At 34.9% G+C, this 19,617-nt stretch overlaps 1 protein-coding gene across 1 annotated transcript in view; it reads right to left on the reverse strand.

Moving 5' to 3' along the window:
* The window catches only part of BRIP1 (BRCA1 interacting protein C-terminal helicase 1), a 177,006-nt gene that overhangs the window by 123,959 nt on the left and 33,430 nt on the right, over positions 1 to 19,617 (reverse strand). Inside the window, exon 6 of the mRNA XM_029927829.1 lies at positions 2,399 to 2,686. Coding sequence (XP_029783689.1) covers positions 2,399 to 2,686 — 288 coding nt within the window. The remainder of the gene's footprint in view (positions 1 to 2,398; positions 2,687 to 19,617) is intronic.

Consider the following 19,617-nt stretch of genomic DNA (forward strand, 5'->3'; position numbering starts at 1 on the left):
CTACATGGTAGAAGAATGGGCCATTTTTATTTTCATTAATTCTATGTACCAATAAAAACATTAAATGATTGTGAAATCCAATATTTATTTTTCTCAGTTTGCTGTTCATAACAAGTGAAAAACAATTATTTATATAGTGTATTTTTATCTACAAACTATCCAAAAGCCAAATCTACATTTTCAAAACATACATACTCATTACATTCACAAAAATACCTAGAAATTACTAGAAATGGAGTAGAGCATAAGAAGGTTCATAACCTATAAAATGTCAACAAATCCAAGTGCAAGGCCTGATCAGCCAAGGGACTACTAGTTCCACAGCTTTATATCACGTATAAAGAACCTCTAAAGTACTAAAAATAAAAATAGAGAGAAAAGGCTTCACCTAACCTTCTTTATTTAGTTCATTCTCTATAATTCACTTCCTCTGTTCCATCTCTACTACTCTTTTTAGTCCTCATGATGTGTCAACTTCCTCATACCACTTTTTGTTTTGTTTCTAGTATAATCAAAACAACAATGGCTAGGGTTTAGAAAAGTTGTCTTTCTCACTAACTTGCTGTCAGACATTGGGCAAACCTCAGGGCCCATTTTTCTCATGTAATGAGACATCAAAAGAGTAAATGAACCAGAAGCCTTTTAAAGATTCCTCAGACCCACAGACTGCCATTTCTAAGGTTCCCCTAAAATCCTGATTGTGGGATCCAGAGACAGAGAGAGACATGCCAAGTATCTTTCATACTGACTTTGATACAGATTGAGTTTAATAATATGACATTCGGCATTTCTTAATCCAAGTATCTTCTGTACTATGCTAAAAGCTTATATTTGTACCAAATGATCACCAAGATGCCTTCAGAGTGTGTGATTATTAACTATTAAATCTCATCTTCACAAGAAAACATATTTTCCATATTGAAAACATTTTTTAGTATTATTTCCGGGGCTAAATTTAAAAATTTAACAATTTTTTCTTAACTGAAACAAAAATTAACTCTTAGTAGATAAGTGCATTGCTTTTCCAGTACAGGAGCACTTCTGCAAAAGAAACAGTGAACAAAAACACATGTGCCTTTGGATCAAGCCAAAAAATCAGAAAGTTTACACTTTAAGGGCACTTAGAACGACACTCCTGTGCAGGCTGATAGCAAAACCAGCGCGGCTCATCCATTTTAGTAGTGTAACACAACCCTGAGGGGAGTCTGTCAATTGAAGTGTTATCACACTTTAAACTCTTTTTCACTCAAACTGTCAGTTATCTATTAATCATTTCACTTTAGTGATTCAACCACAGTAAACATAGACACCTATAGTGACTTTGTAATTGGACATCATTACAATACCAAGTTACCTTCAAGACTTGAGAACAAAAAAAAGAATGTTCATGTATGCCTCTGAGCTAAGCATTCTGAGGCAGAATAAGGTTAAGACAAATAACCAAAAGCAGGTACCTTCAATTACTTATAAGCATTGGGAAAGAAATGCATAATATAAAACAATGTGCTCAAATTACATGGTAGAAAATGATCTATCAATTAAATGAAACTCAAGGGCTACCTATGGCTCATAGCTTTTTGTGTAGGACCAACTCTGACAAAGTATTAGCAAAAGATAGACAAACTTTCAAAATATATTAAATTATCAACAGCCATCTCATAGACTATCAATTTATGGTTTATCAATAATTCCTGAGTACATTCCAGACTTGTAATTTCAGTTTCAAGTTATTAAACTGTACAGAGACTACCAAACTAATATGGCCAAAAAACTATTTAAAAATTCGTATGTTTTTACTGAGAAAGATTTCTCAATTTCCACCTTGCCCAAATTCATATTATTCAAGATTTCCCTGGAAAACTTCAAAACCATTAATGACATATCTTTAAAGTTAATAATTTAATGACTTTTTTAAAAGATAAGTTTGTACTAATCAGAATTACAAGATAATCATTGTATTTCTCATTCAATTAAAAAACATTTAAAAAAGTTATTCAAAGGGAAAGCCTAAATAAACTATCTTTTTGAAGTTTTAAAATACTGTACATAAAATATATTAACTAGATCTAATTAACCTAATCACTTAAATACTTTTATCTCCTCCAATGACATCATCCAGGTTTGACTATTTTTGGTGGCAGGGTTTCAAAGAAGAAGACATCTGACTAAAAAGGAAATCAAGGAATTAAATATCCCCAAGCTTTAGGACTAAAATCTATGATTTTTAAGAACTATTTTGCCATAAGAAATTTATCAATACTAACAATTAATTTGTTGTTCATAGATTATTTGATTATCACTGGAAATACACATTTAAAACATAAAATGAACACATAAAAAAACTGAGTAAATTTTTTCAGCCTTATTTTTTTCTCTAAAACAAAATAACTTTACTCACATTTTTTCCATCCAACAATTCCATGCACTTTTCATTTCTGTTGAAGTTACCCACTACTTCAGGATGGACACAAGTATGATCCCTGCTGGAGAGAATAGTCATTGGGACCCCTGAGTATGCTGTTCTCCGGAGCTCTCTGGTAATCTGAGCAATCTGCTTGTGCGTGCGTGTCCCAAAATATATTTTGGGTATCTTGGATTTCCCCCCATGATCCTTCTTAGTGGTATTTGAGGAATCTTGACTGTTTCCTTGTTTGGTAGAACAACATCTGGAGCACTGACCAGGGGGCTGTAACAAAGAAAAGACAACTCACGTCTGGTATACCACAAAAATTACTAAACCTCTCACAGAATCAGAAGCTATAAGTAATAAATCACAACTGTCAAATAAAGAGAAATGTCAAGATGTTACATCATCTAAAACCTGCCATTAAGGAAAAAAACACAAACTCCATTTCAAACCGGTCTTTTGCACTCTTAGAAGTTATAAATGATGTTTCCATATTTATATGGCTTTCTTTTTTTTTTTTAATTTTTTATTGTCAAATTGTTTTCCATACAACACCCAGTGCTCTTCCCCTCAAGTGCCCTCCACCATCACCACCACCTTATATGGCTTTCTAACATACCACTCCAACTCTGGACTTCCAAATGTTTTAAATAGATTTTAATTCTCCTCTTTCACCAATTGTAAAAAATAAGACAAAATGGAGGACAATTTTCAGTTCTGCTTACACTTCAAGTGAACTCGCAATATTACAATTTAGAGTAGACAGTGCTATTTTGTTTACAGTGTAGCCCATTCAAATATCCTATAACATACCAATATTTTAAAAAGTGTTTTAAATATAGCTTACAAAAAATAGAAATATCAAGTTGAATTTAAAATATCACGAAAAACAAGAAAACTATTCTCTAGCAAAGGGATAAAAATGAATATAAATTATTAATATTTAATAACAAAGTATTAACAGTTTTTCTGAAATTAAATTACCTGTCATGGAATGCAAATCCATCATTAAATTATACAGGATAGCTTTTTCTGTACAACCTTACTCATAATTCAGTTCCATAATTAAAACAGAGATACTTCTCCTTAAGTATACCATACAGAACATCAAGAGTATAGTCCATTATTTACCTGATTTTTCTCTTCTGTTTTCAAACTCTCAAAAATAAAATTGAAAGTTTAATACTATCTATCAGAACCATTGGTTCTTAATAACTACTTCCTTTTCAATCTCAACTATAATAAATGAGACAGAATGCAGCTTCATTTAAGAGAAATACTGCGAGATGATTACTTTTATGTTAGTGGTCACTGATGGGGAAAAAAGCTAACTAGCACAGTAGCTTAAGAAAATGTGTACTGTAGAGTTTTAGTTTAGTAAAACAAATACACCATTTAACTGAAATTTTTTTTAAATTATAATCAGTAAGAGTAGACTTCATAAACAAATGCTAAGTCATAGCATGTTACACCACAATACTGGGGATCAAGCTGTCTTGTAGCCTCAACTCGGTGGAAAAGCAAGTTCAAATTACTCCCAATCTCACTCAACCTTGTCCGCCATTAAATATTACAATACATGATAGAATGGATGTAAATGTGACCCTTCTGGAGCTGTCACTCACTGGGATAAAAGGTTCACTGATGTGCCAAATAAACAGTCAGTCAAAGCAGATAAAGTTACAGCCATGCTGGAATTGTTACATTCCCCTCTCAGGTTGCCAGTAGCAGCAGATTTCATTACAGAGTGCTGCCACATTAAATAGCCAGTTCCAAATATCCTGCCTTCTATATTGAATAATTACTTATTCACTGAAAGGATAAAAAGAAGAGTTATGAATGGGGCTCTTGTCAACAGTGAGGCAGGAAACAGCTGACATGTGGTTTATGTTACATGTTGCAATATCTAACAATTTATGGTCACATAGAAAATGGAATGCAAATTATATCATGATATTTCTGACAATTCTTTTTTGGCCTTTGCAATGATCACATTAATTAACCTAGTAAATGAATTAAGGTAACTTTAGGTAGCAGAAGTACTTTACTTTTCTGTACCTTCAATCTTTTCATTCAATTATACTATTTCTCTTCACATGATACAGTAAATTAAATACCAAATTGAATATTGGAATGCTAGGTTCCAATAAAGTGGTGTTTTCTCAAGCTTAGAAAACCTTTTTTTAATTTAAATAGTTTATTAGAAAACCTCCTTTTTGATGAAACTTTCAAAATCAATTCCACTTAAAGCTTTATTACTTACTCCTTTTAATTCCAGTTTTCTAACCAAAAAGCCCAAACAATATTGAAATAAACAAAATAAGTCAACCTCCTATGCCAAATAATTTAACACATAACTTGCAGACCCTTATATGTATGTATCTTCCACATAATTTTTTCAAACAAAAATAAATGCTATTATACAGTTCAGTAACTTGCTGTTTTGTATTAAAACTTTTTATTTTTTTAAATTGGCACTAATAACTCTAAAAAAGGATCTCCCTATCATAAAATGTTATGATAGCAGCTATAACTAACAAAAGCTAAAGATCAAGAACTAGTTTTAGAAAATTTTCCCCATTAGAGCAGTTTTATTTAGGTACCATAAATCTGTGTTTCACCCATAACTGAGAAAATTATAAACTAGGGCTAATTTTATATTAAACATGTTTTTGTTTATTAAATTTTACTGTGGTCTGAAGTAATTATATCATCTATGAATTTGAGGTTGACTCTCCTTAAGAATATGATTTTTCAGTGGATGGTTAGGCAACTATTGTAGAAGATGGAAAATAAAGTTCATTCTTTTTCCTTTGCAATATTAAAGAGGTATTATTTCTCCAGAAGTGATCTTCTATTGAAGCTTCCATTCAAAGGACTTGGTACAATCCTATTTAAGATGGAAAAAAACCAAATGTGGCAAAAGAAAAGAGGCATTTATTTAGCTACAAAAGAGAATCATTTGTACCAAAATCACCAACTTTCAATTCTGTACAAAAACTATAGAAAGAATATTGAAAATAGCAATGTCAGAAATTCATAATATCCTCAAATCCAATTAACAGGCTAATCCTTAATGGCCTTTTTCTGAAACACGTTGATCAAGCCATCTTGAAACAATAAATGAATAAAATTAAATAATTTTGTACCTTTCATTAAGTATCTCTCCTGCTAACAAACTATCAGGTTTATCTTTCATAGGGATATTTTTCTTTTGCTTCTGACCTTTGAATTTTCTGATTGTATTAGGAAACTAGAGAATAAACTAAAAAGCGTTCACTTTCATCCAACATATCTGAATATCAAGAAAGATAAAACGTATACATACGATCCCCAAAACCTGTAATCTCTAAGACCTGAAAATGGCTACACTGAGTGGCAGAACCAACCTCTTTAAGAGATGGCTGCTTTTCCTATAACTAGAGACTGTCTACAGTCCTTTTACTTCAATAAAAGGCAAGAAAACCCAAGCCAAATAACACCAAAATTCTATCATCATTTAGAGAAATGAAACACAAAACAAACAAAAACTATGGGGGCCCCTGGCTGGTTCAGTAATGGAGCATACAACTCCTGATCTCAGGGACATGAGTTCAAGCCCCATGTTGGGTATGGAGCCTATATACATACTTAAATACATATATTCATAAAGAGAAACACAAGAGACATATGTGGGTGTGACAGCTGTATTATTTCCATATGCAGGAGTCAACTCTTTAAAAAACCATTTCAGGGGCGCCTGGCTGGCTCAGTCAGTAGAGTATGTGACTCTTAATCTTGGGGTATGAATTAGAGCCCCACATTGAGTCGTGGAGATTACTTAAAGATAAAATCTTTTAAAAAAATAAAAATACATTTCAAATCTACAATAGTCAAAACTGTCCTTGGGGTGCCTTGGTGGCTAATCCAGTTAAGCACCTGACTTTGGCTCAGGTCATGACCTTGTGGTTCGTGGGCTGGACCACATCAGGCTCTGTGCTGACAGCTCAGAGCCTGGAGCCTGTTTCGGATTCTGTGTCTCCCTCTCTCTTCCCTCTCTCTGCTCTTGTCCCACTCCCACTATGTCTCTCTCTCTCTCTCAACAATAAATAAACATTTAAAAACAATTAAAAAAGGGGCGCCTGGATGGCTCAGTAGGGTTAAGTGTTCAGCTTCGGCTCAGGTCATGATCTTGCAATCACGGGTTCGAGCCCTGAGTCAGGCTCTATACTGATAGCTCAGAGCCTGGAACCTGCTTTGGATTCTGTGTCTGCTTCTCTCTGCCTCTCCCCAGCTCATGCTCTGACTCTCTCATGCTCTCAAAACAAAAACAAAAACAAACAAAAAACAAAACATTAAAAAAAATTTTTTAATCCTTTTCTTGTAAGGTCAGCAACCAAGGACAATTGAAAATCCTCTTCACATCTAGCAATTTATATTCTCTCTCTTGTCCTACTGTATAGAAACATATCTAAATTTTTTGAGAGGATAAAGAAAGAATGTAAGGTTTGATCTTGAAAGACAGGCCAACATCTGAGTCCTTGACACTAGTCCTTTCACAAAGTTATAATTAGAAGTTCAAAGTAGATTAAGGAGTGCCTAGGTGACTCAGTCGGCTGAGTGTCCGACTCTTTGATTTCAGCTCAGGACGTGAGATCGAGCTCATCAGGCTCCATGCTGAGGGCGGAGCCTGCTTGAGATTCTCTCTCTCTGGCCCCCCTCTTTCTACCCCCTGCCCCTCTCCAATGCTCTCACTCTCTTAAGAATAAAAAAGTTCAAGCAGATTAAGATATAAGGTCTAAGGTTTCATAATTTTCTCCAACTTTTCCACACAACAACAAATTACTATGCCTAAACAGTTGAAAAACAAAAATGAGCATAGTGACTAAATACATTTAAAAATGGAAAATAATAAAATAACTAGAAACTATTGCATTGCCAGAGAAGTTATTGTGCTAATTCATAATTCAAGGGACCTAACAAAAGGAGGCTATGAATTGAATTCTGAACACAGACATAAAAGGGTATACTTAATGTAAAAAATAAGTATATAAAAAGGGTAGAAAAAGAGACCAAAAAGAAGTTTATTTGTAGGAAATAAACAAAAAACTAAGCCTATGAAATAATAACATACTTTACTGAAACTTTCCACATGTGCCTGTATTGTCTTTCAACCACACTGCAAATTCCTTAAGGAAAGAAACTATGTCTTCTATTTCTTTACATAACTCATTCACTGAACATGGTGTTTTGCATGACTGTAACTGAAAATTTTTTAATTGCTGTACTCTAATGTCCCTAAGCCAAGTACTGTACATGCACCGCATCTTATTTGTCTGTTAGATGCATAATTAATGTCCTAATTTGAAGTTCTTCACATATCAGAAAGTTACTTCAAAACAAAAAGGTTAGCTTTAAAAGAAAAAGTACAGGGAAATTTGTTATTTTCCAAGCCAAAAAGAAAAATCATCTTGTTATACTAATATTCAGGCCACTTTTAGTTGTGAGTGACATACCATATCCTGATATATTCATTATTAATAATAATTATCATTTATTAAGGCTGCCTCTGTGCTAAACACTTTACGTGTACTATTTCATTTATTCATCCAAGCATGCATCCATCCATTCATTCATTCAAGAAACATCAGAATTCCTGACATATCAAACCAACTAGAAGACAATGACAAGGGTCACCTCATCTCACTGACAAAGACTATTTTACTCTTTAATTTTCTACAAAGCATAGTGTGTAGATTATCAATACCAGTTTGACTCATAAATTACAAAATTGTTTAAAGTTAATACCCCAAGTGCATTATTTTCTTAATGTAATTACAAAATATTCCTCAGAGTAAGTTATTAAATTTACTTCAAAAAAACTATTTTAACTTAGTATTAGCTGACATTTAAATTAAATATTTTCTAACAAGATTAACATTATGTTCAATAAGGAAAGAAACAAAACTCTCAATTAAGAGACTTGTTAAAGCACACATCAACAAAAGTTTTCTGTAAAGGGCCAGAGATTAAATAGTTTATGTTTTATGGGAAATAAGGTCTCTGCTCCTGTATAGGAATATATTTTTATGATCCCAATGTGGGGAAGGATTTCTTACACAATATACAAAAAGCACAATGACTGAAAACAGAATCTCATTACAATGTAAAATTTCTATTTAAAGCAGCACTCCCCTTTATAAGAAAAAAAATGGAAAAAAAAGGCAGCACAAACTAAGACACTTGCACTGCATATAACCAAGGACCAGTATCTGTAACATACAAATTCCAACAAATTAATTTTAAAAGATAAATCCAATAGGTGGCCAAGAATAAGAAAATCACAGAAGAGAAAAGCTGAAAGGCTAATAAAATGTGTAATCTAATACTCAACCTAATTGCTAATTAAGAAAATGCTACTTAAAATCATAATTCGATCCCATTTCACATCCATCAGAGAGGGTGTTAGAAAGGATATGAAACAAGTCTCACAAACTGCTGACCCAAGTATAAAGTGGCACATCCATATTCGAGCAAACTGGCAATCTAGTGACTCAAATATACAGGCACTTTGACCCAGCATGACACTTGCACCTTAAAACCGATACAGTAGGGATATTCTTTGCAGCACTGTTTTAATAGTGAGGAAAATAAGCTAAGTTTATCAACAGAAAGATGGATAAATAAATTGTGAAGTTTTTTTTCAATTAATGGAATACTATATATACTGAAAAAATAAAAACCAGAGTTGCATGTAACAATATAAGCATGAAAAAAAACAATGCTGAGCAGACTGAGTATAACTTAAATAAAATTTTATTCTCTCCATAAAATTCCAAGCAAACTGATGATAGGAGTAAAACTATAAAACTTTAGGTACAGAATTAGGAATCCCTACTGTGGTAGATCCTCTTTGGGGCTAAGGATTCTAGTGGACAATATACTTGAAAAACACTAAAAAGAATTTCAAAAGAAACCCAACATGGCAAATACAGTCTATTCTGATTCTTCCTTAGCTGCTTATGAAAGCAGAATAGTTTTCATCTTAGTATCTCTTGATCAAAAATTTTCAACCTAATTTACTAGGAAATAGATTCTTATTTTAGGGTCCATGAACTGTTACAGAAGAAAGGATTTAAGATCACCCAGAAGCTACAGACACAATTTTGTGTACATTTCCAGAAACTAAGTCCATAACTTTCATCAGGTGCTCAAGAAGACTGACTTATTGGGTGAGGGCTTTATTCAAGAATTTATGGTTGATTTTATAATGCAAATCAAATGGAACAGCATTTTCTTTACAACCAACTTGGCCAGACTCATTTATTCTGTAAAGGAATAAACAAGTTGACAGTCCAAAAAAGACAATTCTATAAAGGTTCCTCTACTGCTTAAAATTCACTTATATTTTATATTTGTTAATTACCTGATATTAACATAATTCTAAAACACCTAGTTCACTGTTTATTTCTAACTCCATTTTACAGATGAAAAATATAAATCTAAAGGAGCTCAAGTTGTTACAAAATACATAATGAATTTGTGGAGAAGCTGGAATCATAAACTTAAATGTCAAAACAAAGCTTTAACAGTATTATTTGCATCTACAATGTAACTCGGCAAAAAAGCAAAATATTGCTCTTTTTTAAATTTCAGAATGTTGTGTGCTCACCTCGGCAGCACTAATTTCAGAATGTCGTGCACATAAAAAGCTAGTGGTAAAAAGCCAATGAATGTAGAATTTTACTAAGATCTCTGAGGAATAAAAAAGAGGGTTTACTGTTAATCTTTATCAACCAATTGCTGCTGTTCAAGCCATCTAAACAGGGACTGAATGCCTGTTGTGCAAAATCTCACATAAGCACACACTCTAGTAAGATAGTAAAAGTGACATAACTATACCTTTTCCACTATTCTTTTTTAAAAATTCAGTTTCATGATTAAACTGCACAAAGCAGCTGTTTATCCACTCACAGCAACCAGCAGGTGAACCTGATTCAATATTTATCACAGGCTTTCACAGATCACTGCTAACCAAGCAAACGTTTTAATTAAGCTGGAACTTGCTTCAAAGAGCTCATTCAAGATGTCAATCAGCAGGTAAGGGATCAGATACAGTGTCAGGTGAGAGTGTGTAATACAAATCCACAACTTTCTTCATCCCATCGCTGTAAATTAGCCTGCTCTAAAGTTCAGACTCTGATTGTAACAGACTGCCAGTCTCCTGGAATGTGTAACTGAAGTCACTCAAATTCTATTGTGAAGGTTGTAAGCAATATGTTAAACTGCAATGGGCTAGCACATTAAGACAGATCCTTTTCACGGTTGTTTTTTGATACCATAAGTGTTTGTTACCCTACTCTCCACTTACTGTTTACTTTCTTGCCTGGTGTAAATGGGAATTCCTTAACACAGTTGCCCCAGTTTCTGAAAAGTTTATGTTTCAGTACAATTAATCAAGAAAGATCCGAAGTGGTATAATTTTTTATTTAAATGTACAGCAATCATAGCCTATAAAAATTCTCAGTTTAAGAAAAAACACATGATAAAAATGATCAAACTGCTAAAAAGCAAAAATTCTCTTGATTTAAAAGCACTTTATACAGTGCCTATGGCAACAAGTCTCAAAGTAGTTTAAGTCATACTGGCCAACTTCATGAGACATACCTAGAGTATTTATAACAACAACAACAAAACAGAGAGAGAATCAAGAATATAAGTGGAAAAGGGAAAGCTCTTCCTTTCTAAAGAGTGCCAGCTGGGGCACCTGGATGGTTTAGTCGGTTAAGCATATGACTGCAGCTCAGGTCATGATCTCATGGTTCGTGGGTTCAAAACCCACATCTGGCTCGGCCTGGATGAAATTTTCTCCCTCTTTCTCTCTCGCGCTCTCTCTCTCTCTCTCTCTCTCTCTCAAAATAAAGAAATAAACTTAAAAAATAAAAATAAGAAAGAAGGGTGCATGGGTGGCTCAGTCGGTTAAGCGCCGGACTTCAACTCAGGTCACGATCTCACGGTTCATGAGTTCTAGCCCTGTGTCGAGCTCTGTGTGCTGACAGCTCAGAGCCTGGACCCTGCTTTAGATTCTGTGTCTCCCTCTCTCTCTGCCTCTTCCCTAATCATGCTCCATCTCTCTTTGTCTCTCTCCCTCTCTCTCTCAAAATTAAACATTAAATAAATAAATAAGAACTTCATGATTAAAAAAAAGAATGACAGCTAAATAATATATGACAACAGAATGATAGGATTTTAAAACTCACCACTGTGCAACTCCCATGTAATAACTAATTCCTGCAAGCTACCTAAATGGATGCTAAAATCAGTGAGTGAGAAGTTGCTAGGGAATAAGATGTTCACACAGATGACCCCACAGATTACTTATTAATTACAAAAGAAAAACTGCCTTTATAATGGAGACCATCCAAATGGTCATAATTATCGTTAACAGTGTTCATACTGGCATCAGTGCTCCTCTTGATGTGATATTAGAAATATACTTATGTGCTCTGCTTGAACAAAACTACATGATGGGGCGCCTAGTCGCTCAGTCGGTTAAGCGTCCAATTTCAGCTCAGGTCATGATCTCACGGTCCATGGGTTCGAGCCCCGCATCAGGCTCTGTGCTGACAGCTGGCTCAGAGCCTGGAGCCTGTCTTCTGATTCTGTGTCTCCCTCTCTCTCTCTGACCCTCCCCTGCTCATGTTGTCTCTCTCTCAAAAACAACAACAACAACAACAAAAAATTATATGATTATGCAATCCAAATAATCAGACATGAATCAAGCAGAACCCTGGAATACAGAACTGTTAAAAGATGTATTATTTGGTTGGTGAAAATTAATCCAACTGCACACTTACCAGTCTTTCCAACTTCTTTCAATGAACCTTTTAAAATGAGAAAACATGGGGCGCCTGGGTGGTTCAGTTGGTTAAGCAGTCGACTTCGGCTCAGGTAATGATCTCACAGTTCGTGAGTTCAAGCCCCACATCAGGCTCTGTGCTGACAGCTCAGAGCCTAGAGCCTGCTTCTAATTCTGTGTCTTCCTCTTTTTCTGACCGTCCCCCACTCACACTCTGTCTCCCTCTCTCTCTCTCTCTCTCAAAAATACACATTAAAATAAATAAATAAGTAAAATAAAATGAGAAAACAAAGATATCCTGTGACATCATCTTCCACACATAACTGACCAAAATACTACAAAAAAACCTTACACAAAATAGAGATTTTTGAGGGTGCCTGGGTGGCTCAGTCGGTTGAGCGCTCAACTTCGGCTCAGGTCATGATCTCACAGTTTGTTGGTCTGAGCCCTGCATCGGGCTCTGTGCTGATGGCTAGCTCAGAGCCTGGAGCCTGCTTCAGATTCTGTGTCTCTTTCTCTGCCCCTCCCCTGTTCATGCTCTGTCTTTCTCTGTTGCTCAAAAATAAATAAATATAAAAAAATTTTTTAAACAAAACAAAAAATAATAGAGATTTTTGCATCTTTAATGAGCATTAGAAAATAGACAGGGGCGTCTGGGTGGCTCAGTCCGTTGGGTGTCTGTCTGGCTTCGGCTCAGGTCATGATCTCGCAGTTTTTGGGTTCAAGCCCCGCATCAGTTGGTAAGGTTGGTAAGAAAATTTTAAACACTAATTAAGGAAACTTAAAAAACACAAAGCAAATGGAAACAGAACATGGTCTTAAATAGGTAACATCATAAAGAACTTGACTCCCTTCCAAATAGTCTATAAAATATGCCAAGAATGGTTTTCAGCTGGACAGTTTAAATCTTTTTTTTAAATGTTCATTTATTTATTTTGAGAGAGAGAGAGGGAGTAAGCAGGGGAGAGTAAGCAGGACAGAAAGAGAGAGAGTGAGTGAGTGAGAGTGAGAGAGAGGGAGGGAGTCTTAAGCAGGCTCTGTACTCAGTGCAAAGCCCTGTGTCAGGCATGAGATCAAGACCTGAGCCAAAATCAAGAGTCAAACACTTAACCAACTAAGCCACTTACGCACCCCTAATGTCTAATTCTAAAATACATATATAGGAATATCATCCCCTCTGATAATCTCTTGAGTATGGCTTTAGATAAAACAACAGCAACAGAATACATGAAATAACTGATAAGCTGGACTTTACTACAATTAAAAAGTTCTGTGAAAAACAATGATGAAAAAAATGAGAAAGTAAGCCACAGACTAGAACATATATTTCCAAAAGACTTATCTGGTAAACAATTATTATCCAAAATATACAAAGAACTCTTAAAACTTAAGAAGAAAAAAACAACCCAATTTTACTATTTTTTACATTCTCATGCATGTTAGCATTTTTAAAAATTTTTTTAAAAATAGTTTATTGTCAAATTGGTTTCCATATAACACCTGTGCTCCCCCCTCCACCACCACCACCTCTGTTCCCCCTCCCCTTCCCCCTTCAACCCTCGGTTAGTTTTCAGTATTCAATAGTCTCTCAGGTTTTGCGTCCCTCTCTCTTCCCAACTCTCTTTCCCTCTTCCCCTCCCCCTGGTCCTCCATTAGGTTTCTTCTCTTCTCCTGTTAGACCTATGAGTGCAAACACAACCCAATTTTTAAAATGAGTTTTTTTTAACCCTTTAGACCTTATTAAACACTTCACCAAAGAAGACCTATACAAATGGCAAATAAGCATATGAAAAGATGCTTAACATCAGATGTCATCCGGGGAATGCAAATTAAAACAAGATACCACTGCACGCATATTAGAATGGCCAAAATCCAGAACACTGACAACACCAAATGCTGATGAAAATGTGGAGCCACAAGTACTCTCATCCATTACTGGTGAAACACAAAATGGTTCAGCCACAATGGAAGACATTTTGGTAATTTCTTCTAAAACTAAACATACTTTTTCCATAAGATCCAGCAGTCATGCTCCTTGGTCTTTACCTAAAGAAGCTAAAAACTTATGTCCACAAAAAAACCTAAACACAGATGTTTACAGCCAGTTTATTCATACAAAACTTGGAAGCGACCAAGATATCCTTCAGGTAGTGAATGAATAAACTGGTACATCTAGACAATGGAATATTCAGCCATAAATAATGAGCTATCAATCCATGAAAAAACACAGAGGAACCTTGAAAGCATATTACTAAGTAGGGCTGGGTGGCTCAGTCAGTTGGGTATCTAACTTCGCTCAGGTCATGATCTCATGGTCCATAAGTTCGAGTCCCATGTTGGGCTCTGTGCTAACAGCTCAGAGCCTGGAGCCTGCTTCATATTCTGCATCTCCCTTTCTCTCTGCCCCTCCCACAGTTATACTCTGTCTCTCTCTCTCTCAAAAATAAATAAACATTTAAAAACAAAAGCATATTACTAAGTAGAGAAGCCAAACCAAAAGACTACATACTGTATGACTCCAGCTATATACAATATTCTGGGAAAGGTGAAACTATGGAGACAGTAAAAAGATCAGTAGCTGCCAGGAGTTTGGGGGTAGGTGGGGAGTAAAGAATAGGCAAAGAACAAAAGATTGTTAGGGCAGTAAAAATGCTCAGCATGACATAAAGATGGAAACATGTTATTTATGACTGGGTAATTAGGATGCATTGATGTAGGTTCATCAATTTAAATAAATGTACCATTCTGGTGGGGAATGTTGATAATGGGGTGCCTATACATGTTGGCAGGCAAGGCATATATGGTATATCTCTGTACTTTCTCTCCAATTTTGCTGTGCTCCTTAAACTGCCCTACAAAAAAAAATCTAAGTAAAAAAATAAAATTTAAAACATATAACTGATGATTTGAAAAATGTAACAAAATATTGTATTGTGCAAATAAAATATGTAACAAAAATTGCACAAAAGATGAGAGTTGAAATGCAAAATATAGTGGTAGAAGATTCTTATATATTACATGTGAAATAAAATATTTTGAAGTACAATGATAAATTTAAGATGCAAATTATAAACCTTAGAGCAACCCCAAACAAATGGTTATAGTTAAGAAAGCAATGGTAGAGAAAAGACAGAATCCTAAAACATGTTTGTTAATTAAAAAGAAAGCAGAAAGGAAAGGAGAATAAGAAATAGTTGGGGCAAATCGAAAACTCAGAACAGCCATATTGATGATTACATCAAATGAAAATGGTGTCAAATTGCGGGGGGGGGGGAAGGAAGATTCAACTATGTATAAGAAATGCATTTAAAATTTTTTGTTTAATGTTTCTATTTATTTTTGAAAGAGAGAGAGAGAGAGAGACAGAGCACAAACAGGAGAGAGGCAGAGAGAGAGGGAGACACAGAATCAGAAGCAGACTCCAGGCTCTGAGCTGTCAGCACAGGCTCTTACCTGTGAGCTCATGACCTAAGCCAAAGTCACACACTTAACCAACCCAGCCATCCAGGTGCCCCAAGAGACGCATTTTAAATGTAAAGACACAGATAGGTTAAGCATAAGAAAGCTAAAATGGCTATATTAATTAGACAAGGTAGATTTAAGAACAAACTTTCCTAATGACAGATGGCTTAACTCATCAAGAAGACATAATCCTAAACGTGTATACCAGTAATAACAAAATTTAAAGACCAGGAGGTAAAAATTGACAGAATTGAAAGCAGCAGCAAATCCACAATTATAAGGCCTTCAGCACTCTACTCTAATTTATAAGTAGACCAAAACAATCAGTAAGGATACACAATACATAAACAATATAATCAGCCGACCTGACCTGACATTTATAGACAACTACTCTGAATAAGTGATTTATCAACAGATCATTAAATCTAAAAGAACTAAAATTATATAGAATATCCTCTAACCTCACAAAATTAGAAATCAACATGAGAAAAATATCTGTAGAGAAAACACCTATTTAGTGTTTGTTTAGACTTGTAAATAAATCCTCAGTCGGAGGAGAAATCACAAGGAAAGTCAGGGAAAAAAGTAAACTAACATCAAAATCTGTGTGATACAGGGGCGCCTGAGTGGCTCAGTTGGTTAAGCCTCCAAACCTCAGCTCAGGTCATGATCTCACAGCTTGTGAGTTAGAGCCCCATGTCGGGCTCTGTGCTGACAGCTCAGAGGCTGGAGTCTGCTTTGGATTCTGGGATCCCTCTCTCTCTCTCTCTCTCTCTGCCCCTCCCCTGCTTGTACTCTGTCTCTCTCTCTCAATAGTAAACATTAAAAAAAAACTTTTTTAATCTATGTGATACAGACAAACCAGTGCTTAGAGTGAAATGTAGAACTTTCAATAGTTGTCTTACAAGGAAAACAAAAAGGTCCAAAATCAATTATCTATGCTTAAACCTCAAGAAATTAGAAAAAGAGCAATGAAATCCAAAGTAAAACAAAGGAAGTAAGATAAAAGCAGAAATCAACTTAATGGAAAAAACAAAGTTGTTTTTTTTTTTTTAGAGATAATACAACTTACATTGCCTACATTGGTCAAAAAAGAGAAACACAAATTATAAATATCATAAATGAAGAGGCTATCACTACAGATCCTGTATTTTTTAGAGAGACTGTTTTGAGCCAATATATTAAAACACTTGAATGAAATGGACAAATTTCTTGCAAGATGCTAATTATCAATTCAAGAAGCAACAGAAAATCTGAATAGTCCTATACTTATTTCAAGAATTAAATGTGTGGGGCACCTGGGTGGCTCAGTTGGTTAAGCATCCAACTCTTGATTTTGGCTCAGGCCACGATCTCATGGTTCATAAGATCTAGCCCTGCAATGGGGCTCGGCACTGACAGCGTGGAGCCTTGTCAGCACAGAGGCTGTGTGGGATTCCCTCTCACCCTCCTTCTGCCCCTTCCCTGCTCATGAGTGCGCGCACATGCACGCTCTCTTGTTCTCTCTCTCTCAAAACAAACATTAAAAAATAAAAATTAAATGTGTAAATTTTACTTACACGAAATAAGATGCAAGGTCCAGATTGCTTCCCTGGTAAATTATATCAAAAGTTTAAGGAAGAAATAACACTAATACGTCCCAACTCATTTTACAAGGCTAGTCTTACCCTGATATCAAAACCAAAGACATCCTAAAAAAAATAAAGACCAATATCCTAACAGGACAGATGCAAAAGCAGCCTTAGCAAATTTAGCAAATCAAATCCAGCAATATATAAAAAGGGTCCTATACCATAACTAAGTGGGTTTTACCACCGGAATGTGAGTTTGGGTCCACACCCAAAACCCAATCATTATAATTCACCATATCAACAGGATATAGGAGGAAAATTCTATGATACCAATGGATGCAATAAAATTTAAAACAGGAAATTCAGCATCCATTCCTTATAAACTTTCAACAACCTAGGAATAGAAAAGAAAACAAACTTCCTTAGTCTGATAAAAGGCATATACAAAATACTGATGGCAAATGTCACATTGAATGGTGAAAAATGTGAAAGATGCTTTCCCCTCAAGATATGAAAAGGCAAAGATATCCACTCTAACTACTCCAGTTCAACCCTGTACTGCATATCTTAGCTACTGCAATAAGGCAAGAAAACATGTTAAAAGTGAAACATTATTTAAAAAGTAAAACAATGTTTACAGAGAATGTAAACATATAATTCTATGTACTTAAAAAGTCCCACAAAATCTCCAATACCAACTAGAACCAAAAAATTATTCAGGAAAGTTGCAGGTTACATTATCAATACACAAAAATGAACTCTATTTCTACAGGCACCTGGTGGCTCACTCATTTAAGCATCTGGCTCTTGGTTTCAGCTCAGGTCATGGTCTCACAGTTTCAGAAGTTTGAGCCCCGGGTTAGGCTCTACACTGGCAGTGCCTAGCCTGCTTAGGATTCTCTCTCTCCTGCTCTTTCTGCCCCTCCACCACTCATCCTATCTCTCTCTTAAAAAAATAAATAAATAAACTTTAAAAAGTGAACTCTATTTTATAATAAAAACACATAACTAGAAAAAAAATTCTAAGTGGAATCATACAATATTTGTTTTTTCTGTCTGGCTTATTTCTCTTCAAGGGTCATCTATGTTGGAGCACATTTCAGAATTTCCTTCCTTTTTAACGCTAAATATTCCATAGTATGTATATACCATATTTGTTTATCTATTCATCTGTCAATGGACCCTTGGGTTGTTCCTACTGTTTGGCTATTAATAATGTTGCTATAAATACTGGTATTCAAGTACATGTTTCGGTATCTGCTTTTAATTATTTTGGATATATACCTAGAAATAGAATTGCTAGAACATATGGTAATTCTATTTTTAAAGTTTTGGAGAACTGGGAATAAGATTTTTCAGTTAAAAAATAGGAAAAAGAAGAAACTTAAAATGAAACCTGTGGTACTAAATTGGAATTGCATCTATTGGTAGGAATATATAATTTTCAACACACAAATGTTTAAGTATAAATATACATAAGTGTGTATTTAGACACACATACATAATTCCTAGCTCTGTCTGCTGAAAGGGCCTAGAATACCAATCCCAACAGCAATGAATAAAACTAATACGCAGAACTTGGCTTCTAAATACTATTTGCCACTAAAAGCAACCAGAGCTTCCTGGAAAAATTGCTGAATCTAAGAGTAGGCCAGGGAAAAGACCATATAAGCCTGGCACATTTTGTGCCAGAAAGTAAGGGAATGCTCCAAGAATGATGGATACATGTCAGAAATACACAAGCAACTTAATTAAATTCCCACTTGAACATCTAAACAAATCATATAATAGCCACTCACTGAATAAAATGGGAAATCATAAGTTCATAGACATAAAATGAATAAATCTAATATTTAGTAAGGCCATGCTATTTATAAAGTTTCAGAGTTCCTCTCCAAAGTCTTCTTTAATTATAAAAGGAAAAAAATAACTTTATGGGGATGACTAGCAATCATTACATTAATCAAATTATCAAAGTAATAATGAGTAATGAAACAAAATAAAACTGTTTGCCACTTGACAGAACGCAATGGGTAGAATGGTAGACTGGGAAGCACTGCTTCTGTGACATTCCTGCCAAAGATATCTAGTCTTAATCTAATTATGATAAAGCCCCAAATTGAGACATTCTACAAAGGCTGTATGTAATCTTGTATGAAAGTCAAGGAAAAACTAAGGAACTGTTGGTTCTAGACTGAAGAAGAGAGAAAAATGACAACTAAATGCAATGCATGATTCTGAACTGGATCCTTCTGCTGTAAAAGCTTTATTGAAACAACTGACAAACTTTGATCTAGTTCTGATTAGCATGTAGTAATTTCCTGACTTTTATGGTTTTA

This window comes from Suricata suricatta, chromosome 17 (genome assembly GCF_006229205.1).
Source record: "Suricata suricatta isolate VVHF042 chromosome 17, meerkat_22Aug2017_6uvM2_HiC, whole genome shotgun sequence".
In the NCBI taxonomy this organism is placed as follows: Eukaryota; Metazoa; Chordata; class Mammalia; order Carnivora; family Herpestidae; genus Suricata; species Suricata suricatta.